Source organism: Eptatretus burgeri, chromosome 12 (genome assembly GCF_056783735.1).
Source record: "Eptatretus burgeri isolate ZD-2024b chromosome 12, Ebu_testis_v1, whole genome shotgun sequence".
Classification (NCBI taxonomy): domain Eukaryota; kingdom Metazoa; phylum Chordata; class Myxini; order Myxiniformes; family Myxinidae; genus Eptatretus; species Eptatretus burgeri.
This window is the reverse complement of record NC_140972.1, coordinates 5291575-5317988: the sequence shown is the minus strand read 5'-3', so window position 1 is coordinate 5317988 and position 26414 is coordinate 5291575. Positions and strand designations below refer to the sequence as shown.

Sequence of the window (26414 nt, the reverse complement as noted above, 5' to 3'; positions counted from 1 at the left end):
TTGGGATTTGGACACGATAGCATACCATTTTCTTTCTCTAAATTTTTGGCTTGCACAGCCATTCTTTGGGAGCAACTGAATTCACTCATCATCCCTCTGATGCTCATATTCCTTGCAAATATTGTCAGTATACGTATTTGCTCTGAACGGCTCGAAACAACGTATTTTTCTTTCAGGCTTTTGATCACCTCTGGCATGCAGTTTTCATCACATTTTGACGCTGTATTTTGTGTTTTCTCCACAGTGCTTGGTCCAGCAACGAGTTCTAATTTCTTTCGCACAGAATCTTCCACTTTACTTCGCTTTTCAGGAACGTACCCTGGGTTCCTTTCCTCCTTTCGTTTGTCGAATGGGCTTTCACCTGTCATCGATAACGACTGCTTTAATAGGTCAACTTCTGCTTCTCGCTCAAAAACCTCCTCGTCCTCATCTGTCGAAATAGATTCTGCAATGCCTTCGATCGTACCTTCTGATGATAATTTCGAACTGGTCGAAGATGATTCTTCAATACGCTCTGGTGACAACTGAGTTTTTTTTTCTGCACGAAGTACAAAGTCTGTCATCTTTTTCCACCTTTGAAGAAAATTTCATCAACATATCATTCGACACATTGCGAAGATCTTTTCGTTGTTTCGTTTTATGGCAGCTGAACGGATCGCAACAGTATTTTCGGAACTCCTTTCGATCTTCAGTCGCCATGCTTACTGCAAAATATGCAAAAACGGAGATTAGCCCATTTATAACTTAACCCTCGAGAGCCCACAAAATGTTCTGGGTGAACAAAAAAATAACCCTTGGGGCTCTAGAGGGTTAATTCGATGATGGTTATACAAAAAATGTGCACTTAAAAATCAATAGACACAATAGGCAGAATAATTTTTCGCAAATGATGCAATATATTGTTGTGGCTTCCCGCCTGTGGGTGTGTGGGCGACCGCTTCTAGCCAATGGCGGTCGCTCTCGCCCACCGAACGGGCAAACCTAGTCACAGCTTTCGGAACAACGCCGAAATCCAGATACGGGTGCGTTTTTAATCACACCGAAAATCAGCCAGCTATTCTGTCCGATCGCCGAATTGTCAATTTACTTAATTATGCGCGCAGACAGAAATTCTGGGATTTACACCTCGACGGGGACCTGCTTGGAAACGAGCTGCTAAGCAGCTCGCTCCGTTTGCGATTTGCCAAGCGGTGTATATCGCCAAGCCCCATCGGATCCGATTCTCTTATCGGTTATTAAAAAGCCAGCTAGTATTCCGAACTTAATTATGGCAGTTCAATGAGGAAAAGGACGCAACGAACGGGTGAACATTTAAACTATGACATTTATTTCACACCCGTAAGCATTCATGCAGTCATGCAGTCATGTATGCAACCAATGCACGTATGTAATCATGCAGTCATGTATGCAACCAATGGACATATGGGACAAAACACGAGCAAGACAAAGAACTACAACCGTCTATGATGTACACACATGCACTTAACAGTTCTACTTAACGGACTTGGCACCACATCATTCATGTAAAGAAAAACCCCAGAAAAGGCAAGGGGGCAGAACTGGACCTCGTGGATCTTTATAAGTCACGGAGCTGTGAAGACTGCAGGAGCAAAGAGAGACCGTGCTGGTTACCTGTCGCCTTCGTGGCGACTCGCTGGGCGCTCCTCGACGTCCCGTCCACACGGCAGCTGGCGTGACCACGGCTCGGCCCAGGCCGCGTCGTGCGGCCCGGTCGATCGGGCCAAGTCGACAATGCCTCAGAGGAACGAACGGGCCGTTGCTCTTTCAGAGTTGATGCTCTCTTAAGAGCCCGCCCGTTCCTCAGCATCGTTTGGACTGTCCCGGGGCCCGATCACCTCGGACCGTTATGCCGCTGGTTGGCAACTCCTCTCCGGCCTCTCTCCAGCGACCCACTATTCGGCACGGCAGGCCGCGCTCCTAGCTCCAGTCTCCTCCGCTCTCTCTCTCTCCAGCTCCTCACCGACTGCAGACTCCAGACTCCAGACTGACCCAGCTCCCAACGCGACTCCACACAACTGCGCGCTTGGCGTCTCTACGCGCCCTTATATTGGATCCATGAGGTGAGGTTTTGATCTCCGATCTCTCACCTCTGAACCCCCGCTGACTCCACCCCTTTTGATATTTTGATCCGAATTGTCGCGAAGCTCGGAGAGAGCGGACATGGGTGAAATCATCGACCCTCGTCCCAACGAAGGAGTCCCCGCGTCTGGTGGCAGAGATGTTGTTCGTTCCGGACGCTGTTGCCGGTAACAAGATGGCGGCATTCGTGAAGATGAAGGTGAGGCGATGTTTGTTGTGGCGTAGGTCGTGAGGGGATGTCGTGGTGGTCGTTGTGGAGATGGTTGATGAGAGCGATGTTTTTGTTGTGGAGAGGTTTGATGAGAGGTTGTTGAGGAGATGTCGTGGTTGGCGTTGTGGAGATGTTGGTTGTGGTTGTGGCGAAGGTGGCTGTCATTGTTGAGAGGCGGTTGGTCCAAAATAAAGATAGCAAAAGAAAAACACTACCTCAAAGATCACAGCCCTGTTACACGAATAAGCCCGCTCGACGACGGTGGGGAAATCTAATCTGAACACTCACATATCGACATAACTGATTTCTGGGAAACCTGAATGGTGTTCTGTGAATTTCCACAACCGCAACAATATATATATATATATATATATATATATATATATATATGTCCAGAGATGATGATTGTCAATTTCAGACATAAAGTCGCCTGCCAGCAGGTGACGTAATTGGAACGATGACGGCAAATGTCGCCCAATGTCGAATCAAGAATTAGTGATATGTGGACCCCGAACAATAAAACCATCATCACACTTGAACCAATTGAGATGCCATTTTCATTTATGCTGAGGTGTTGGAGTATATGAAGGGGTATTCTCACATGAAAAAAATCAGGATCATTGGTTTGGCTGGGGGGTGGGGGCCCAAGGTCAAAGGGCGCCCCAAACTATAACTTTTTGAATTACTGTTTTGGAGTGATTTTACGTTACGCAATTCGAAAGATCTCGCTTTTACGAGCATTTTGATACCAAGATCATCCAAATCGGACCACTACAATCTGTGATATGGCCACTGGAAGATTGTGGGTCAACTGGGGGCACCCAAATTTGGGGGGGGGGCTACAATGAGCCCCGATGGGCCCCCAGGTCTGAAAATCGACACATGTTTTACCGTGGATACAAACACTTGCACAAAAAAAAGAGTGAAATCTGACGGTGTCAAAATTTCGCTGAAAAATGTGTACACTTGACATGGAACGCCCCAGCTTAGCTGCCGGGGTAGCTATCATTTCTTGAAGCGCGACTGTGTCGCTGATGCAGTGCCCCTCTACCAGTACACACACTGGAACTGGTACTCATTTTGCCGACCTCGGAAGGATGACAGGCTGAGTCAACCCCCTGGTGTATTAATTCAGCGGCCGACGGGGCTTGAACCCAGGACCCAAGGATCCCAATCCGTCACCCTAATCACTGATCCAACACCAGGCTTTAAGGAAGTGTATTTACAGAAGTTGTAAAAATAGGACTGTGTCCCCTGAAGCTCACCTGGATCAGGCGCAACAGTCACTCAAACCCCCCACACACCCCGCCTTCGACCCTGATCTTTGTTTTTTTTTTTTAAATGCCGTGAACAAACTTAAGTACATCATGGGTGATGAAGTATGTGGTCAAGTTTTATCAAAATTGTGTTTGGTTCAAGAGATGATGACTGAAGTGTTTACAGATTGACTGAGCTACGGATGCTGCTCGATCGGATAAGCTCACCTGACTAAAATCCAGGTGAGCTAAAGATGAAGGACAGGAGGGAACACATCTTCCAGACTGGTGCCAAGAGGGTATTGGATTGTTCGAGAAGCTAATCCAGACACTGAATAACCTTTTTGCTGTTTGGTTACGATAACCACAGCAGAGTGACCGGAAGAGGTATGTGGCACATGAAGCCTGGTTCGCCAATAATTTATGCTTTTGGAAGATGGTTGGCAGATAGAGCATGGAGAGGCAACGGGGGTGAGAAGCCTTGGAGTATGGCAAGGTCTTTGTGATATCAGGGGTGGGAAAGCCGTGTTTTACCCTGTCAAGATATCAAGGGTCAGATATCAGAGAGGGGCCCAGATGGTGTGCTTCACAGATAGTATCATCATTTTTCCTCTGCACTGAACGATAGTAAGTTGCAATGTTGAGCAACAGGTGACTGAAGCAATACAGGAGCAGCCCGTAAGGACAGGGACGTCGCATCCACCTATTGACGAAGACCCTTGTCAGGCTTTAAGCAAGTTAACAAGAACGGCTGAAGGGGGAAATGAGATGCTGCCGAAGATCGTGAGGTGTGGTGGAGTTCTTTGACCACATGCTGGATCCATTTTGAGCATCATGGAAAGGATTGTGGATCCCTGAGAGAGAGAGAGAGAGAGAGAGAGAGAGAGAGAGAGAGAGAGAGAGAGAGAGAGAGAGAGAGAGAGAGAGAGAGAGAGAGAGAGAGAGAGAGAGAGAGAGAGAGAGAGAGAGAGAGAGAGAGAGAGAGAGAGAGAGAGAGAGAGAGAGAGAGAGAGAGAGAGAGAGAGAGAGAGAGAGAGAGAGAGAGAGAGAGAGAGAGAGAGATAGAGATAGAGATAGAGATAGATAGATAGATAGATAGATATATTGTTGCGGATTCGCGCCCGCCGGCGTGCTGACGGCCACGTAACTCGAATCGCGGCACGTCGCCCACCGGACGGACAATCCAGTCGTGACCCTCTCGGACTAACGCCGGGAACCAGTCACGGGTGGACCTTTCGGTCTCACCGCGATCGAGCCAATCAGCCCCCGCGTGGGATAGGGTTGCTCGCCAAATTCGACCTACCTAAGTACCCACGCGGAGGGTAGACCGGGCGATCGCACCTCGCCGCAGGTCGGCTTCGGACACGGGCCACTTAAGCGACCCGTTCCGTACTATCGGGATAACCGAGCGGTGTTATCGTCGACCTCGACGGTTCGATTAATTATCGGCGTATTCAGCCCACTACCAACCCTTTACGTGAAGCAAGATGAGGATTCAAAGAAAGAAATGACGAAGCGAAGCGGGAAACAGTTCAACACAAAGCACATTTATTCGCGGCACACGGGAAGCACACATATTCAATTCCACCAAAAGCACACAGAAAAGAAAAACACAATTCAATTTACACAAAAAGCAAATGCGAAAGCGAAGACACAATGCAGAGCTAACACCGACTACCGAGCACACGGCAACACTTATACAATTTTACTTCACAGACGGCGCCGACAACACATACCCAAAACCAAGGAAAGAATACCCTCAAGGATGAGGCGGGCCTGAGGCCGAGACCGGGTCGGGCCTACCCGTCTGGTGATGAGACGCGGAGCGGCGATGGTGCCTCAACTCCGCGGGCCTCGCGGGCAGTGTCTGGTAGGGGGTGGGAAAGGGGCCCCCTTGGTCGCACTATCTCAGCGCGGGGGGAAACAGGAGGGGGTTGCTGATGCTCGGGGTATAGAGGATTTTTATTGTCCCGCGACGAGCGTCTCCACCTCGGCCAGGTCGCGCTGTCGGCCTCCCTGGGGTGCAGCTCCCTGCACGACGCGAGCACCCCCTCGTCTGCCCTCGCCGCCTCTCCACAGCTCCGTCCCCTCCGTTCCGACTCCAACGCACACGACGACCAGCTCCTTCTTGCCAACTCCACCGCCAGCGAAGTCTTGACTCTCTGTTCCCTCTCGACTCTCCTACTCTACTACTCACTGGACTGACGAACACGGTCGCTTTTATAAGCCCCGTGGCTTCGCCTTCTCATCTTTGACCCCCTCCCTTCGACCTTTCACCTCGCTCCCCATTGTCCCGAGAAAAAGTGGGCGTGAATGCTTTTTGATCCATAAATTTGCATATATCGATCGCCCTCCAACGCCCTGGGGGCGGGGCCAATTTGCCCCTCGCTCACCGATTGGACGGCAAAAAGTGGGCGTGTGTCGTTTTTGATCCGTTTTTGAAGTGGAAAATCTGTGGTTTTGTACACGCTGTTCGGCGCGCACCCTGCACGAGTCCAACACCGGCACCCACAAGCGGCGCAAGAACGGTGGCGATGCGACGGTTGCGAGGTGTGACGTGAAGCGGCGCCGCGGTGGGTGGTTGATGTGGTTGGTGGTGGCAACAATGGCGGTTGGTCCAAAATAAAGATAGTAAAAGAAAAACGGCTATCCTGAAGAGTCGCAGCACGCATAAATGACATGTATTCCCACTAGACAACGGGTTTGGGCCTAACTACACATGTACTTACCGAGATATCTCACCTAAGGGACCTGAATGGTGGTTTGCGAATTTGGTAACCACAACACTACCCCCTCCCCTTTTTACAGACTCGTCCCGAGTCGTCAAATTTTCGTGTGCCATCATGTGTAGTTTTCCCCTAGTACATTTTACCTACGGATCCCTGAGTGCGACATTCATGGTATATGTGTCCCCAAAATAAATAACCTGAGGGCTGCGTAACTACCTAAACAAACTCACTCACACGGACGACTTAAATAAAATTGCCGGCGCTAAGACATACATGCCGGGGGCGCACTCATATTTACAGTACATCTTAACCTTAACTTACAAATTTTACACTAAACCATGGCCCAGGATCATTGAACTCTGCAAAAAGAAAGCAGTTAGCAGGGAGCCAGGCTGCCCGCATGCAGTCTCTGGCTCAAACAATGCAGGTGACAGGGAACGTGGCTGGCTGCTCACACGCAGTCCAAGGCCTTCCCTTTTGAACTGAACGCAGTGAACCACAACGGTGCATGGGCTGCACAAACGCAGTCTCCGTGCCAGCTCAAGTGGCACACGCAATGAGCACAACGAATGGATGGATGGATGGTTTGAATTGAACTCAGTGAACCACAACGGTGCATGGGCTGCACAAATGCAGTCTCCGTGCCAGCCCAAGTGGCACATGCAATGAGCACAACGAATGGATGGATGAACACAAACACGGTGCACGGGCCGCCACTGCAGGCCCGTGTTGTAGCTGCCAACAGGGCAGTTCTCGCAGCTTGCAAACTGTTGCTTTCTGATCCTGGCGCACATGGAAATGAACAGGGGGGGGGGGCAAAGCAAAAATTGAACGGGGCTGGTGAACATGGGCAGTGGGCATGGCATGGCAAAGGTGCAGGCAACACACAGCCCACAGAAGAAGGCCGCTGCAGGCAACCACAGCCGGCAGATGAACTGGCCGGCACAGACCTTGAAGAAAAAAAACAGCCAGCCGGCAGATGAAGTGGGCCGGCACAGGCCTCGCAGCACAGCAGCTGCAGACGATCCAGCCGGCACAGGCCTTGCAGCAAAAACAACAGCTGCCGATGAAGTTGGCCGGCCTCTGCCTTGCAGCAACGCAGCCAGCAGATGAAGCTGGCCAACCTTTGCCGTTCAGTGGAGGTTGGTGGAGGGAGTGCGGTGGTGCTGGCCACTCGGAAGGCGGGCTCGGACCTACCTACCTGTCTCCCTCCCAACCTATCGCCTTTGCCTGTCACTGTACATACCCACTCCCTTAATTTGTCAAACCCCAATTTAGCCCCAACTTATTTTTTTTGTTGTTTTTATTTTTACTTCCCCACTATAAATCGTCCCCTAACCCCCTTTATCGTCCTTGTTCGGCTAACCTATTCTGTCACCTAGCCTACTCCCAACCCCGACGTTCCCTTCCCGGAGGGGAATAAGGGAGAGCTAACGTCCTGTGTCGAGGCCCAACGAAGCCTCAGAATGGCCTCCCCAGAGTTCGGCGATCTAACCCACAGTGGGTCCAGCGGCCCACAACGACAGCGAGGGGATGGATGGTGCGGAGGGGTACATCTCCTAATCTACCCTAACCATTTAACTGTTAAACTACCCCGGGGCTTTCAACAAGCGCCTCTCGCTTAAACTATTGGTTCTAACAACCCAGATTCCCGTCGCCTGTGTTGGTGTCCTTACAATTTCGGGCCTCGCCCCCCAATTTTCTCTCCGTGCCCTCACACGGTCTCCTGGCTGGGACACGGGGCTCCCTTTGGCAGGCACGACCCTCTGCCGATTCTCCCGCTATGGCACCCCCGGGCACTACACTGCCTCCGAGCCTACCAGCTCCCTAACACCGGGGAGTGCCCCCCATGGCACCTCCCCTGAAACGCACACGTGGCAGGCCGGCCTCCCGGGCCCCTTTCCGAGGGTCACCCGTGCCCACAACACTGCCCACGCGGCTTATGGCGCCCTGGGCCCCCGCACCAAGCAGGCGCACCCGTGCCCACTACGCTATCCCGGCCCCCCATGGGCCCTTGGCCTACCGCGGCCGACTAGCCTGGTGCCCGGGGTACCCACTCAGCGATACTCACCTTTCGCAGCCACGCTCCCAAGCCCGTCAACAGGGCTCCTGCACCCCTCCAAACGGGTTTCGAGCCGACACACCCACCAACAACAAAACGACCTCCATTTTTCAATTTGACTAACCCCCTAACTCACTTAATACTGACCCCGGGGTCCCTTGGGTGGGAGTCACTCCTCCCCCCCAATCACTCATCGCACCATGCATTCCCCATTCGCTCCACTCGCACAGACCCGCTGGCCTCACTCACTCAACATGTACTCACCTCACAACTTTTCAACACACACACCACTGAACTCTGCCATCCTTCTATCTGCACCCCCTAACTAACTCGTGCTCCCACGTCGTCCCTTAAACTACAGCACGTTCCTTTTAACACTACGTAGCTAAGCTACGTCCCCTCTACACATTCACTGTCTGTCACTGTTCTCGAAATAATCCCATTTTATTTCCCAACCTAAAGCTCACTAAATCCCTCTACCTAATCCATTCCACGGACTCCATGAGGACTTACCCCTGCCCCATGAAGTCGGTCTAACTAAGCTAACCCTTCCCCCTAACTAGTTTTCATCCTGTGCCCAGGGTCAAGGGGGTCTTCCACCCTTTGCCCAGGAATCCTGTGCACCCGAAAGTGAGGCTTGTTTTTTTTTTTGTTTTTTTTATGCGCAGCACCTGCGCGGCAACTCAGAGCTCGCGCACTTTACACCTGCCCGTGACGTCATGCAGCTGCACGTGTTCCTCGTCCCTCCTTGGACGGTACCATCCGGCAGAGATACCCCTCCTGCCGGATTCCAACCACACGTGCAGCCATGACGTCACCGTGCGCAAAAAAAAAAACACAAGCCCCACGTCTCGAGGGGTTCCCCACGCGAACACATGTGCTTTGCCCGTTGGAGCTTAACACACACGATCGCGTGGAGAACCCGTCCGGTCCAAATCCGTTTACCTGCCTAAACTTTGTCCGTCCGCGGGATCGGCAAATCCACCGCGTGCGTTTCCGGACCGGGACTTCACCCTCGCAAGCGAGCACGTGGTGGTCTCGTGCGTTGCACAGCACGGACCGCGTGCTCACTGCTGGGTGAACCCGGCACGGTCCTCGAAACAACTACAGCCGCTACTCGGCTTTCGTTTCTCCCATGTCGCCGTCTCCGTCTCCATTCAACCCACGCACACCTGCGTGTTACGACGCACACAGTCCACTCCATCACATTCACACCGGGAGACGCGGCTGCGTGCTCCCGCATGCCAACCGACATCTCCCTTACATACCGCTCTCTCACACACACGGTCTCCCTTGCACACAGCGACCTTGCACACGGCCGTTCACTCACGCGTGCCTCACTACTCACACAAACCATACTACTCACACACGCGGGGGCACTCAACCGCTGTGCCTCATCCACACACCATGCCTCACTCATACACGCGGGGGAACTCAACCGCGGTGCCTCACTCACACACGCGGGGGCACTCACCCGCGGTGCCTCATCCACACTGGCCGTTTCATCCACACACACGGCCTCACTCACACACGGTGCCTCACCCACACACGCGGGGGAACTCACCCGCGGTGCCTCATCCACACTCCGTGCCTCACTCACACACGCGGGGGCACTCACCCGCGGTGCTTCACTCACACTGGCCGTTCCATCCACACACACGGCCTCACTCACACACGGCCTCACTCACACACGGCGTGCTGGGAAGCACGCACTCCGGCACCATCGCCACCACACCACTCACACACTGGGTCGCTTCCACACACGGGGACGCACTCACACGTTGCACCACACACACAGGGACAACTACACTGGGGATTCGTGTCCCCACAAGGGTCTCCGGGGCCTCTATACCCCCCAAGCTCTCCGTGCACCTGTCCACAGCACCCGTCCCCTCAACCTCGCAAAGCACGACCGAACTCACCTGGTCGTGACTCGCCTCAAGGGGGCATACTCCCTCCCCTCGTTCCTGGAGGAGGCCATCCAGGTGCTCGCACTGGGTCTCCACCCAGTCCGCCAGCTCACCCCCATTATCCACCACTACCTCCGTGTGTGTGTGTGCGTCACTTACCCCGTCCAATTCACCCTCTATCTCCCGTGTCTCTGCCAACTCTTCACCCTTTCCCTCCCTTGTCTCAACTATTATTTCCGTTGTCGTCACCTCGTGTCTCGTCTCACACGTTTTGGTCTCCCCATTTAATTTTTCCCTTTTGGTCACCGTCGACTCCTTTGTCACGACCCTCGCCCAACACGCCCCCCGAATTATTTTTTTACCCGCCTCCACCGCAGGCCTGTCAGCCGTTGCACCCCCTTCCAGCTCGTTTGCTCCCACACGTGAAGTCGCCATTCCCAGCTCCCTGGTCACGGCCTTCATGCCCGCCTGCAGGCATCGGCCCATGTTCTGCGTCTCACCCCTTAGTTCTTTCATTTCTTTTTTCATTTGCTTGCCCATGCTTTTCATTTCGTTTATAAATTCATTTGCGTTTGCATCAATCTTTTCGTTCATGCCTTTCATTTCGTTTTTCATTTCATTTGTATTTGCATCCATCCTTGCTGTCATTGCCGCCAGCATGGCGATTAGCTGGGCCATGTCGGGTACGCTTGGGTGAGCCGTTTCGGCAGGGGTTGGGGAAGGGTTTTGGTGGAGAGGGGGGGGGAGGTGTCATACACCGTGGCTGCTGCCGCACCTATTTCGGGCTCTGGGTTCAGTTGGGCGAGTCCGTGTTCCTGCACAATCAACATTTCCTGCTCGGGGATTCCATCCTGGACCATGGATCCTACACATTCTACATCCATTTCTAATACCCCCGGCTCCCGCTCGCCTTGAGACGCCATCTTGCTTCTCTTAAAGGGTTAATTTCGCTCGCTCGTAATTTGGAGGGAATCGGGGGTCGCTTCTCTCACCCCTGGACCGATTCCCGTGAATTTAGCTGGAGACAGGAGAGCCCGTTTTCCTGTTCTCCGATACCAGTGCCAAGAGGAGGGCGATGAATTTGTATCGCACGACCTGACACCAGTGTTGCGGATTCGCGCCCGCCGGCGTGCTGACGGCCACGTAACTCGAATCGCGGCACGTCGCCCACCGGACGGACAATCCAGTCGTGACCCTCTCGGACTAACGCCGGGAACCAGTCACGGGTGGACCTTTCGGTCTCACCGCGATCGAGCCAATCAGCCCCCGCGTGGGATAGGGTTGCTCGCCAAATTCGACCTACCTAAGTACCCACGCGGAGGGTAGACCGGGCGATCGCACCTCGCCGCAGGTCGACTTCGGACACGGGCCACTTAAGCGACCCGTTCCGTACTATCGGGATAACCGAGCGGTGTTATCGTCGACCTCGACGGTTCGATTAATTATCGGGCGTATTCAGCCCACTACCAACCCTTTACGTGAAGCAAGATGAGGATTCAAAGAAAGAAATGACGAAGCGAAGCGGGAAACAGTTCAACACAAAGCACATTTATTCGCGGCACACGGGAAGCACACATATTCAATTCCACCAAAAGCACACAGAAAAGAAAAACACAATTCAATTTACACAAAAAGCAAATGCGAAAGCGAAGACACAATGCAGAGCTAATACCGACTACCGAGCACACGGCAACACTTATACAATTTTACTTCACAGACGGCGCCGACAACACATACCCAAAACCAAGGAAAGAATACCCTCAAGGATGAGGCGGGCCTGAGGCCGAGACCGGGTCGGGCCTACCCGTCTGGTGATGAGACGCGGAGCGGCGATGGTGCCTCAACTCCGCGGGCCTCGCGGGCAGTGTCTGGTAGGGGGTGGGAAAGGGGCCCCCTTGGTCGCACTATCTCAGCGCGGGGGGAAACAGGAGGGGGTTGCTGATGCTCGGGGTATAGAGGATTTTTATTGTCCCGCGACGAGCGTCTCCACCTCGGCCAGGTCGCGCTGTCGGCCTCCCTGGGGTGCAGCTCCCTGCACGACGCGAGCACCCCCTCGTCTGCCCTCGCCACCTCTCCACAGCTCCGTCCCCTCCGTTCCGACTCCAACGCACACGACGACCAGCTCCTTCTTGCCAACTCCACCGCCCGCGAAGTCTTGACTCTCTGTTCCCTCTCGACTCTCCTACTCTACTACTCACTGGACTGACGAACACGGTCGCTTTTATAAGCCCCGTGGCTTCGCCTTCTCATCTTTGACCCCCTCCCTTCGACCTTTCACCTCGCTCCCCATTGTCCCGAGAAAAAGTGGGCGTGAATGCTTTTTGATCCATAAATTTGCATATATCGATCGCCCTCCAACGCCCTGGGGGCGGGGCCAATTCGCCCCTCGCTCACCGATTGGACGGCAAAAAGTGGGCGTGTGTCGTTTTTGATCCGTTTTTGAAGTGGAAAATCCGTGGTTTTGTACACGCTGTTCGGCGCGCGCCCTGCACGAGTCCAACACCGGCACCCACAAGCGGCGCAAGAACGGTGGCGATGCGACGGTTGCGAGGTGTGACGTGAAGCGGCGCCGCGGTGGGTGGTTGATGTGGTTGGTGGTGGCAACAATGGCGGTTGGTCCAAAATAAAGATAGTAAAAGAAAAACGGCTATCCTGAAGAGTCGCAGCACGCATAAATGACATGTATTCCCACTAGACAACGGGTTTGGGCCTAACTACACATGTACTTACCGAGATATCTCACCTAAGGGACCTGAATGGTGGTTTGCGAATTTGGTAACCACAACAATATATATATATATATATATATATATATATATATATATATATATATATATATATATATATATATATCTGTCTGTCTGTCTCTCTCGCTGATGCAGTGTCCCTATTAACAGTACACTGGCACTCATTTTGCCAACCTCGGAAGGATGACAGGCTGAGTCAACCCCACCTGGCATTAATTCAGCAGCCAACTGGGCTCAAACTCAGGACCCTAGGATCCCCCGTCAGCCACTGGAACCGTGAAGCCAACACCAGGCTTAATGGGAAGATGTGGTAATAGTTCCATTACCGAAGAAATGTGATTTAACAGGATGTGAACCTGGCAGGGGACCACTTTTGTTGATGTAACTGGCAAAGCTTTTGGCCTTGTCTACCAAGAGCGTTTGCATAAGAAAATTGAGGATGTGCTTCCAGACTCCCAGTGTGGGTTCAGGAAAGGTGGAGGATTTGTTGATGTGCTTTTCTTTGCCCAACAATTGATGGAGAAGTCCTTGATGAGCACAAAAACAAGAGGTTTCTCCTCTACATCTGGGTCATGCTTAGGAGGTACGGCATTCCACCTGTGATCATTGATTTGATCAGGTGCCTTCACAAAGGCATGGAAGCAGACGTGAGAGTGTATCGCAAGGCAACCCCACAGGTCCGAGTCAACACCAGACTTTGGCAGGGATGTACAATTGCCTCGACCTTTATTCAGTCTCTCTTCAACGTGATAATTGAACAGTGGCATGAGCAGAGTCAGTCGTTTGAGGTGAAAGTACTCTCTTTGTACAGTGGAAGACTGGTAGGGGCATGGACAAGATTACGAGGTAACACAACTGTGACAGAGATCCTTTTCGCTGATGATGCTTGTATGGTCATTACGTCAAGATATGATGGGGAACATGCCGTGGAGGTGCTTCTGAGAGTGACATCTTGGTGGTGATTGACAGTATCTACCAAAGAACAAGCTGATGATGTTTGTGAAAGGGCTGAGAGAGGCTGATGTGGTACCAATCCATACACGGTAAAATAACTTAAGGTAGTCACTGAGTTTAAGGAGCTCAGAGCAGTGATGACCATGAGTCGGGGCTGGGGAGGAAGGAAGATGTTGACCATGAGATGAGTCATGCTTCAAGAGTTTTTCAGGTACGATGCAAACCTGACTTGAAAGACTGGGAACGTTCGGTGACCACAAAGTCATTCGTCTATGTCTCTGTAGTTTTAGGCATGCTTTTTTTTTTTAATGGATCCGAGTCATGGACTAACATGAGCAGGACCAGTAAGAAGCTTGAGACCTTCCATAATATGTCCAAATTGTTAGAGCACTGCAGATAAAGTATCAGATGATGCAGCAAGTCAGACAAAAGTTTGGACTTTGTTCTTTCTTTGGTGAGAATCCTGTTGACATGCAGGCTGAGATGGCAAGGATTCCTTTCTGGATGAATACTGCAGAGAACCCCTGCCCACGGTTTAGGTGGAAAGACGAGGTTGGGCAAGATCCACGAGTGAGGCCTGTGGCGGATAGCATGTAGGGGTGGCCTGAAATCTTCACCACCACCTGGGACGAGGGAGATAGACCAGGAGAAACATCCCTGGAGACACAAGGCAACCAGTGCACACACCAGACCTAATCACCTTCAATTCCAGGTGTGTGGCTGCATATTCAGGTCAAGTGCTGAATACAAGAATCATCGGTGTGTAAAATGTACTCGCCTAACTTTGTCAGAAGGAGCAGAATTCCAGGATTGATGTGGAAAATGTCTGAGCCTATTCAGATGTCTGCAAGTGCTCAACAATTGACCTTCTTTGACAGTTTCAAACTTAGCTGCGTCTTTCACATTGTGGTGGAATGGTATCATTGGTAACGGTGACAAGTTCTTGAAGGTGTGTGTGTGTGTGTGTGTGTGTGTGTGTGTGTGTGTGTGTGCGTGCGTGCGTGCGTGCGTGCGTGCGTGCGTGCGTGCGTGCAACGTGAAATCCTTTTCGTTGGATTACCAGGATTTGTTGTTGAGCATTTTGAGCACTCGTACAAAACAGAGATTTGGATTCAAACGAGAGTTTTGTAAATTGCCCCTCTCGAGGAAAACCAGACACAATGTTTTACATCATCTTTTTTTTTTACTGTTGGACCCAGAAGATTCACCCTCACCAGTAAAAGTACATCTTCAAAGCAAATACTTCAAATGTCTTGACTTGTATAAAGTGTGGTTCAAAAGCGGATAGCACATGCTGGCTGAAACGAACATTTTAAATACAAGTTGTTACGCAGCTTTGTACTTGATTGCCAGCACAACCACGAGGATGAACTTTCAGGTTGGGGTGATCTGGGAATGGCGGAGCAGCAGCAGGAAGAGAATCGCGCCAAGTATGTGATCACGGCGATCTTTGTTGTGGTTCTTCTTGACCTTCTCGGCTTCACCCTCATCCTTCCACTGCTCCCTTCTCTGATAGAGAACTATGGAAACGAGGACAAGGTGAGACGAGAGCAAACCCCTCCAACGGTCAGCTCTTTGCACGACGTTCACTTCCAACACGTTGATTCTAAATACAGAACAAGTCTGATTTAACAGGGTAGCATTAGCTCGCATGTGTTCATAATTGGTGGTAGCGCTAACATCTGAACTCAGAGGAGTGGGGGGGGGGCAGGTAAGGGGACAATTTGTAATTTTTCTTTTTTGTTTGGGGGGGGGGAGGAGCCCAACAGTTGGCTAGTTCGATTACCTACAAATAATCAACTGTGTCTGCAATCATTGCATCAAATACACCGTATTAGTCGATGTGGAGCGTTTGACAAATTGGCGAATTTCCCCATTTTTCTTTCCTTCTTTCATAGATAAGTCTATTTGGAATATAGGGTGAAGCAAAATCAACTATGGTAGTTTTCAAAACTGTCAGAACAAGAGGTGTTAGTTCCTTCCTGACACTCATAACGCATCACCGGCCGAGGTAGTTCCATGGTCATGAATATTAATTCTTTCAATTACTGCGTGGGATGACCTTTTGGATAAATTAGGAATGGAAACAGTTTTTCAAACGTGTTTGTTATCATTTGGAGGTACAGTATTTGTTTGGCCTGTAGTCTCAGCTGCACAGTGTTAACCCCTCGACCAGCGGCACGTTGAGTCGGCACACATTCCTCAAACCGATGCTCGATGTTTGTCCACCGAGCTTTGCATCCGTGATGAGCCTTCTTGGTAGTCCACGACATACTCTTCGATTTACGGTGGTCCAGATCACATTTCTCGCCGACACGGTGTTTCCTGTGCGGCACCATATTCCCACCATTTTCCTCGGCGAGCTTAACAACTTCCAACTTAAAAGCTGCCATGTGTGACTTGTGTGACTTTGCGGGAGGCATTCCGAGATGATGCAGTAAGGAGGGATGAATTTGAAAAGGATGGATGAACCGTGATCGGTGAATGTGTGCTCGTTATCGATTGGATAATTTTGCACCAGTCAATGAGCGGGTTCACATTTAATTACTCACCTAATCGGCAAACGTTCCGGGAAATTATTTCTGTCGTGCGTCTTAAATTAACAATTGTACAATTTATTTCAGAAAATATCGCACTTTGAAATTTTTTTCATTGATGCAATTCAACGTCTTCAACCATAAATAAGTCGATTCTATAGTATATGAGTATATGAGATACTATACCATACGAAGAGAGAGTATACTATACCAACTATAGTAGATGAGAGTTCAACTCTCGTACACCACGGTTCTAACTGTAGTGTTTTTGGCTGGGATCCTCTCGACTTTGTCTTGGACGGGCTAAAAAAAAAAAAAAATCAAACGTTTAAAGATTCCCACAGGAATAAGTCAGGTCAAAGTGTACGATGAAGATGAAGGAAGTTTTTTCATTGATGCAATTCAACGTCTTCAACCATAAATAAGTCGATTCTATAGTATATGAGATACTATACCATACGAAGAGAGAGTATACTATACCAACTATAGTAGATGAGAGTTCAACTCTCGTACACCACGGTTCTAACTGTAGTGTTTTTGGCTGGGATCCTCTCGACTTTGTCTTGGACGGGCTAAAAAAAAAAAAAATCAAACGTTTAAAGATTCCCACAGGAATAAGTCAGCTCAAAGTGTACGATGAAGATGAAGGAAGTGTTTTCTTACCTGTAAAGATGGCGACGAGCATGTTTCCAGAAAAGGTGACCGTAATCAGTACACATATACCTTATGAGCTCTGTTTACGCGGGGCTCTCGTACGGTCTGCCCGTGCATCATTGTGTAGTCCGCCTCTGGGTCTACTTCCGCGCTTATTGGCCGTGCGAGCACGTTCGATTGACCAGACGATAAACAGTCGGCCAGTCGATACAGATTTTCGATGCCGTTTTGAGATTTTTCTGGGGGAGGGGGGGGAGATGCCCCCCTGTAGTGATACCTCCAACAATAATCCGCCATTTTGTGAGTCTCTTGAAATGACAGCAGCATGTGAATTATTCTTTGGGTAACGAAGCAATGTAAACAACAACAAGTTGAAAAGGGTGATTAGTTGGGACATTAATCTTTTGAACGTTTTTGTTACATGTCGAACGAAAGTTATATTCCACACATTGCCGTTTTCCCCTATATTTTCGTCGACACCTGTCCGCCGGCACGCAGTTACCGAGCGAGCTTCTCTGTGAATTGAAAAGGTTGCCGTACGTGTAATCTCACCATTTCAAACGCATACCATTCAGAGCGGGCTTTATCAGAAGCTGCAAGCAGGGGTCAACTGGTTCGCAGATGGTGTCGGGGTTCCCAGTACCAAGAGGTACAACGCAGTGCTGTTTGGAGGTATGTGGAACAACACCTGCAGCTTGCTTTGACACCTGTTATGTGCAATGAAAATGTAAACAAAGCAAAACACTCGATTCTTAATATCTTTCTGCTGTCCACCAAATATGGGAAACTCACCTTGCGAGAGACTTGCACATAAAGGTGTGTCTTGATCCGTTTTGGTGTGGCGTGGCCAGGCCTGCTCGGCTCGTTGTTCTCGTTGCTGCAGTTTCTGTCGAACCCCATCATGGGCGCCGCCTCCGATCGTTACGGACGTCGGCCGATCATGGTGCTGTGTCTGGTGGGTGACGGTTACGTTTGGGTCTTCGTCTCGTTTGCTTTGAAAATGTTCGCCGTCTATCCTTGGATGAGTCACATCACTTGAACACACCTGTGTGAGATGCTCACGTGTCACCAAACTACAACTACACTTTGGTAAACGTCACCTGGTTTGACATTTTCATTCACCACAAACACCCTTTTTATTCAGTACATGACACACTGTTAACCCCCATCTTGGAAAATACCCAGAATACTTTGCTCAGCTGACCGATTCACACGAGACTTTTTTTTTGGGGGGGGGGGACTTTCCATTCGGGCTCCGCAAACTCTCAGATAATCTGGAAGGGCAAAAATTGCAAGTTAAGTTTGAACCACCCTCGCATATCAACCGATGGTAGAGTTGTTGGTCAGACCACTCTTCACTCTGCACTAACTCCCTACCCCTCCCCTCCCCTCCCGGTGAGATCTGTAGGTCGGTGTCATGGCCTCCTATATCATATGGGCAACTGCAGGGGGCTTCGCAATGTTCCTGGTGTCCCGCGTGTTGGGAGGCTTCAGCCGCTGCTCTGTGAGCTTGGCCGCTGCTGCGATTGCAGACCTAACCCAGAGTGCACACGCCAGGGGCATGGTGATTCCATCCTGCATTATTTCCTTTTATTGAATGCATTATGTAATATAATCTCATGATAATAGAGATAGATATTAATAGTTGCAAGACTGGGTGGTGGGGGCAATAAAGGTATGAAATCTCGGTGTTTGGGGATAAGCGAGGGGGAAGAGTGGTAGGGGAGGTGTGCTGTTGGCGAGGGACAAGGTTGGTCGGGGTGGATGCGTGATGTGCGGTTGAACGTTTTCCCTTCCCATGTAAATTATCCAAAGTCTTCTTTAACAGCTACAATTGTTCCCATGTTTTAGTGGGGTTAGCCTGGAGAAGTTATTATTATTTTTTTGTGGGGGTGGGAAGGGGGGGGGGTGACCTGGAGAAGACCAAGTCTTTAACGAACCGATTGGCTTGACCTTCGGCTCGATTAAGTAGTCAGGGTGGGAATTTGGAATTTGTTCATGATGCCGGCGATAACTTGCCATAAATTATCAAAGTGAATGGCGAGTTCATGGTTTTTTTTTTCTAATTGTGATCAAAAGCTTAACGCTCCCATCAAGGAGAATTTTATTTATTGTGCATGGTATGATGTTGTGAATGTTGACCGTTTCTTCAGACTACATCGGCGATGTTACCTTTCACAGGCAATGGTGGGTGCGGCCTTTTCGGTAGGTTTCATCGTGGGGCCAATCCTCGGTGCTCTAATTGGTGCGGGTGCAGGCGGAGGCGGCTACGCCGCTTGGCTTGCTCTTGCCTTTGCCGGTGCTGCTGTGGTGGTATTGATCTTGGCACTACCTGAGACCTTGCTACCCGAAGACAGGGTGAGTAATTGTGTTCCAGCCTTTTTCACCTTATTTAATGGGTTATTTAAATCGTCTACTTCAGTGGGTCAACCAGCGGCCGTACTCTCAACCATCCTTCCCCCCTTTCTGTGATTTTTAAGATGAAAAATCTGGTATTTGGTTAAAAAATACCTGGTGGTATAAAGGTGTACTACATGGGGTTTGGAGGTTGAACATCAGAAAGTGTAGATCGGACCAAACCAGAGTCGGATTAGTCATAAGAATCGGGTTAAACCTTCCATGTTCTGAAGTTTCATCATCATCTTCCTCCTCTGATTATAATTTATACGTTTTCCTTCTTGTGGCTCTTCCACGAACGCATCCAATGACTTTCTACAAATTAACTGGTCTGAAAATCCTGAAATGTGCAGTGCAGGTTGAGATCAGAAAGTGTAGATCAGACCAAACCAGTCGGTCGTCAGAATCTAAGATTAAACCTTCCATGTTCACAAGTTCTGGAGTTTGATTCTTCTTCCCCCTTTTCCCATCTTTGGCTCTTCCACTAACAAATCCATGAGTTCCTGTGGCAATAACTGACCCTCCGTCCACTTCTAGTCCAGTTTTCCATCAACGAAGTATCATCCAGGCCCAGCTGGCATTGGCACACCACAATCCACCTTTCACCATACGAGAGCTTCATCATTATCCCTCATCAAATGGATCGTCAGTGATGCTTGCCAGGGTGGAAGAATGCTCTGGTCCACCCCGTTGAAGGTCGACGACAATTTTTACGGCTTGGGACTAAACTTCCGCACGAACTGCTGGAGGCTAAGCCTGTTGTCGCTCGTTGCAGAGCTCCTGGAAACGAAGCAGGTGAAATTTTCCAGATTTTTAAGTGCATGGTGTTCTACATCAGGTGAGCTTCTCAGTTCGAGAGGGGTATCGACGAATTCTGGATGCCACTGCAGGATCATCAATTCCTACCAACACATGGGCAGCAGAAGCCACTTTGTAGATCCGCGTGCGTATGGTCGAGGAACAACTTGATTTCATTTGAATTTTATATTTTGAACACGAATCGGAAAACGAATCTGTAGTTTAACGTTACTTCGACTCTGAATTCGTCCCGATCGCACTTGCGCAGAGAGGAGTGGAGAATATTTTTAGCCTGTGTGTCAATCGAACAAAATTTAAAATCATTCCAAATAGGAAACTGAGCTGTTTTCTTTAAGGAAGTCATAAACGACACAAACAACAGGCACGGAGAACTCGTGTAACATTTCAAATCAGGCGGTGTAAAAGACGCTGCATCAACAGCGGTAAACTTCGCAAATTGTGTTTTTTTCCAGGACCTTCTAATTATTTAGTTTTATTCAAATTGAATTATATACTTGAACAATGTAGAACACAAATCACCCTTTTGACACTTTCAAAAACCCTTCTGTTTTGCGGAACTTGGACAAAATATCACGACCAATCAAATTAGTTGCTCGCAGACCCCGCCCATGTCCTTGTTTTTTTTTTTTTCTTCTCTCAAGACTGTGCGGGGTAAGTTGTTTGATGAAGTCTCTAATTTGATGCCTTTTTCAACGTTTAGCAGAAAATAAAAAAAATAAAACATCAGTGGCCGGTGACGTGTCCTTTGGACCCCTCGACAGAACGAGACACCATGTCAATTGGGTATCGCCTCATCGTACGTTCCGTGCAACTCTTGTATCGCTGGTCCTTGGGTAACTTTGCCTCCAGGATTTTTTTTTCTTTCTTTCTTTTTAAGCAGCATGTACATTTCCTCAGAGATTCGTTGCAAATGTGTCAATTTTCCCATTCTCCTGGATGCGTCATCAATTGCTGCCTGTTTTCTTGGATTGGACGAAAAGGTCTTCCAGTCACGTGGTATCTTTGTTGTTGCTCCCGTGATAAAATGTGCATCTCCACCATACGTCCACGTTTTCTCCCAGCTTGCTCGATGTGTATCGGTCACGAAGCGAACGTGCTACACTTTTGGAAAGCTGGTAAAACGTTTTCATACCGAGTCTACGAAACGTGTTGATAACAGTCAACTCTGTTTGTCGGAGGGCATTGCCATCCGTGATACAATTAGTTAGGTCGTTAACCTAAGATTGACTGCCCTTCGAGATGGTACACAAACATTGACTTTTCTATCTTTGCCGGTAATCTTCAGCAATAGTAAGTGACCAATAAGCAGGTAACGAAGCACTTATTTTTTTTTTTTTTTTTTCCATGCTGATGTATTTCATTGCAAGACGAGCTCAGCGATTGCATTCCATTCTTCTTCATCTTTAATTAATCCCATGTTATTGTGGGGTTGGCCTGGTGAAGTTTTCGGCCCAAATCTTTCACAAACTGTCTCGCCAAGCCTGACGATTGGCTTAGTAGTTAGGTGGGAATTTGTAATTTGTTCAGGGTGCCGGTGATAGCTCGCCTCCACCGTGGGATCTTAAACACCCACCAACCGATGCCGGCAGACGGGATGCCCAGTTTAACGTCCATCCGAGAGACGGCACACACGTTGATGAAACTTCAGGATGACAGTTTGTCGCTGGGTTGATATTCGAACCCAGGCGAGAAAGCACGGAGACGAGTGTACGGACCTCCAGGCTATTCTGCTAACCATATTGCAATTTCTTTCGGGATTTTGTAGGGGATGCAACTGCTTGGAGCTTCACCTTTTTCTTAATTGGCGCCGAGACTCTTATCCATAACCAGACGTTCTTGGACAAAAAGGTTATGGTAGTAAAGCTTTCCCCAGACCTTAATGTTAGAGATCTTGTTCAACATATTTTGGTGCTGGCGCACTTGATGGGCAGTCGGCGAGAATGCAAATGGGTGAAGCTTTTCATGACTGCGTATCCATCGGCCTCATTTTGAAGCGTCTCCTGATATTCGACGTCCTCACGTATTTGCACCTCTGGATCGGCTGCTCAGGAATGCCTCGTCATACTCCGTCTGCAAATGAAGCCAAAACCAGCAACGCCTCAGTGTGACTGATTGCTCGACGGTAATATCGACTGCATTTCTTGACGATAGGACCTCAGAACTATTCACGTGACGCAGAAGCTCCACCGGTAGATCAAGCAGGTAGGGTACGCGCTTTGGTGTTTCGGGCACCATCTGTGCAGTTGCAGCTAATTGACAAATGGGAATACTTAATGCATGTCTGAATTATCTTTGGTTGCTTAAGAAAGAATGAAAAAAATATATATCACCTTCAAAAATTCCAGTACAGTGGCAAAGCACGTGGGGGTGGAAGTGGGACATTGAGCTTGGGGGAGTTTTGGTGAACTCTTGGGTCTATTAACGATACCTTTGGTATTTTCATTGAGAGACGATGTGTTCGGTTGGCAATAAAGATCGCTTTGCTGATATCTGGTTCTCATCAGTCTGCTGTCTGGTTATCCAGTCAACAAGGGACAGATTTATCAATGTTCTTTGACTACCTGCAGGCCCCTTCTGTGCTGGTGGGATGCAAAGAAGCCTTGTACCTCATCAGTCCAGCTGAACTCTTCAACTTCACAACCTTGGAAAGACGTAAAGAGGCCCTGACCCAAGCAGGTGTTTCATTTCGGAGAACAAAGTTGACAGCACCGGTCTGTTATTTATTTATTTATTTTATCAAACGCTCACCCAGTTCGTACGAGTAAGGGTAATTCTAAACTTGGCAAAAGCCTTTGCCTAATAAATAGTTTTAACGTGCGCTTTCATTCCCGTCCAGATTTGCACCGTTTACGACAGCTGGGCAGACTTTACTTCCTCTACATTTTCATCTACTCTGGCCTGGAGTTCACGCTCGCTTTCCTGACACACACCCGCTTCCACTACTCCAGGTATGTTTAGTCGTCGGCACGTGCACGCATGACAAAAGTTGTTGGTTTAAACCTCTACATTCCACGTGATGTAACGTCCTGTTGGTTTGAAGAAAGAAAAAAAAAAAAAAACAACCTTCAAAACAAAACCAGGATGTCTCATCTCCCGAGGACACGAGGCAACGAGTGTTTACTGTACCGGGAACGAAAACGTGCACCTGTGTTGCATCCACATCTCGCACCTTTAATCAAAATACTGTAACAAGTTGGTCTCATTTAATTATATAATATAATAAGGTTAAAGTGTTTCCGCTTGAATTGGATTCCTTTTGTTCAATCTCATGACCATGACCTCACGACCTGTGGCTGCAAGTCCACCCTTGGCACATTTGTTTTCACCGTCGAATGTTTCACATCCACGTTGATCCGAGGTCACGTGCTTATACGGGTACGTTGATCCTTTTGATTGTACTCCCTTCACGACAGCATGCAACAGGGCAAGATGCTTTTCCTGGTTGGTGTTGCCATGGCAGCCGTGCAAGGTGGATATGTGCGGCGCGTTCGGAGACATCAAGAGCTGAAGTTAGTTCAGAGGGTAGGAATCTCTTGCACAGTGACACGATTAACTGAGCCCAGGAAAAGGCCAGTCAGCCCATCTCACCTGTGCTAAGTCCCTTCCATGATTCTAAGCTGTGGCGAGTATTTGTTGGGGGGTGGGGGTGAGGGAGAGACAGGTAGAGGGGGTCCAGTAAATAATTTTGGAAATTTTTTTTTTTTGTCAAAGCCAGCTAACCAGCACCATTGATCAATCACATACAAGGGGAAGTCAAAATATTTTCCCCTCAACAGTGAGGGAATTGGCTGAATCGGTTTTCTGTACTTTTGGGTCATTATCGACAATTAACCCCCAGCGATGGGCGAGCACCCAACTGTAATGGAAATAGAACTCATTGGTTCTGGAATTAACTAAATATGTCCTCACATCTGTTTAAAATAAATAAATAAAATTACTGCTCAAAACTCCATTCAAATCCTATAACGCTCAGCTCAATAAGGCCTAAGTCACATTTGACACGGCGGCCGTGGGGTCTACAAAATCTACGGCCACTAGCAATTATGGGGCGGCCGCAGTATTTCCACGGTCACTCAATGAAGCAGTCACGTATGTTTTTATTTTTCGGGTAGCCGCACGGCGTATTTATAAATTGTGGAGACCGAAAACGTGGGGGTGCCATACGGTCTTTGATTTGATGTCGCACGGTGGCCTTAGGGCGTCCCTGCGGCGGCCATAGAATTTAAGGCAGACGCAAGGTGACCGCAGGGGGGCCCTAAGGCGAACGTGCGGCCAGACGGACGGTAACGAGTGGAGTATTTATTTTTATTTTTTACCAGTTCTTTTGTTTCGGCTTGTCGAAATGCTACGGCGAACGTAGAAATGAAAAAAGTTATAACTCCACGCTATAATTCCACGGCGACCCCTACGGCCTGTAAAAGATAGCCAAACGGCGTAGGGCCACCCTGAGGCCACCGCACGTTTGTCAATTCAGAGGGCGTACGGCGGCCGTATCCTCGCCGTAGAGCAAATGTGACTTAGGCCTAAACATCGATTGATCGAGTACCTTAAATACGGCATTCTGCCGACCACATATATCCACACAATGGAGGGGCAGGATAGCCTCGAGGTACGCGTACACTCATTTATGAGCTGTCTACACTCAGTTTGAATCCTGACCCGGTTATAAACTGTCATCCCCGGTGTTTCACAGGTTGGGCGACTCAACGTGTGCGCCATCCTTCGGATGAACGTTAAACTGGCGTCTTGTCTGACTATTAGTTGGCGGATGTTAAATATCCCACAGTCCTTCGCGAAGAGGTGGTGAGCTGTCGCCAGCACCATGAACAAATTCCTGATCTAACCTACAGGGGGCACTGCACCAGTGGAAACATTGTTGCTACCTGCAGCCACATAGTGCATAAGAAAGAAGAATCCAACACAATGCAAAATTATTTTAAAGCAGGACTTTATAAATGTGTATCAAGTTTTAAAAGTTGCATAAACTCTACCTATTATACATGAACTTAGCGGAGCTACAGTCCCCTACATCTCCGTCGGATTTTACCGCAGCCAATACCAGGAAGAGAAGTTGATTCTCAATTTTATAGACAAGTTCACCCCAGAGAGGGAACAACCACAGACATATGTTTCAGGCTTGTTTGCCCTCATTAGCATGATTGGGGGGGGGGGGGGGCGGGGCTGGAGCTGTGCTTAGCTCATGCCGAATCGGCAGAGCCCATGCGACTGTTGATCCAGAAGAGACTTTTTAAATTTGAATTTGCTCCTAGCTACCCCCCTTAACTGTTTTGTGCACCACAGACAGGTTAATGTGTGGCAGGCATTTCCTGTTGGCCAGGATGCATGCTGCAATACCTGGTGTGGCTCTTGCTTCCGAGTACCTACGACAGTGCTAGAGTCTGATCTCGATAAATTTTTAATATGATTACGTCCAAGAAGACGGAATTCTGTATTTGCTTTCAAACCGACAGCAAATGGTGATGGTGTTCTGTTCAGGCTCTGCTGCTGTTGATCCCGGCATTCTTGCTCGTCGGCTGGGCAACCAATGAACCCGTGCTCTACCTGGGCTTGCTTCTGTATGCATTTGGTGAGGAAATTTCTCCCGTCGACGACATTGACTCACAGCATTCATTTTCATGAACTCCTCTCATTTGTATTTCATTCCTATCTTTCCTCAACATGACTTTTTATTGAGGAGAAAACATTGTTGTTTTGACTTTGGTTACTTTTTGCTCCTCCTTTGTTTCTGTTTCAGCCTCGGCCACTGTGGTACCATGTCTCACCACTGTTGTTGCATCTCTCGGTGAGTATGACAACCTGTCGTTTGTCGACTAGTTAGTATATCTGACATTTGACATCGTCGGTGGCTCCAAACTGTTCAAAGACCACTTGTCCACGATGTTCAATGAAATATAATCACAGGAATCGTGACCGATTTAGCAGGGCCCCGAAGGAAACGGAAGGTATGCTCGCTCAGCTGCTGAAATCTTAACCTTTCGAGTCCCAAGGATTTTGTCAAACTTTCCTTTCGAGGAAAC

The 26414-nt window shown here is 49.2% G+C and overlaps 1 protein-coding gene across 11 annotated transcripts in view; it reads left to right on the top strand.

Moving 5' to 3' along the window:
* Positions 1–26414, top strand: part of SLC75A1 (solute carrier family 75 member 1) — a 46045-nt gene that overhangs the window by 15539 nt on the left and 4092 nt on the right. For 8 of the 11 annotated variants that reach the window (XM_085849308.1, XM_085849309.1, XM_085849315.1 and 5 more), the window contains 10 exons: positions 15348–15508; positions 17736–17832; positions 18012–18115; positions 18569–18724; positions 19342–19518; positions 22944–23052; positions 23213–23324; positions 23790–23898; positions 25873–25963; positions 26132–26179. In XM_085849308.1, coding sequence (XP_085705434.1) covers positions 15365–15508; positions 17736–17832; positions 18012–18115; positions 18569–18724; positions 19342–19518; positions 22944–23052; positions 23213–23324; positions 23790–23898; positions 25873–25963; positions 26132–26179 — 1147 coding nt within the window. In that variant the 5' untranslated portion in view covers positions 15348–15364. Of the gene's footprint in view, positions 1–13143; positions 15509–17735; positions 17833–18011; positions 18116–18568; positions 18725–19341; positions 19519–22943; positions 23053–23212; positions 23325–23789; positions 23899–25872; positions 25964–26131; positions 26180–26414 lie in introns of those variants that run through there. The other 3 variants (XM_085849307.1, XM_085849306.1, XM_085849310.1) reach the window with 2 other exon arrangements.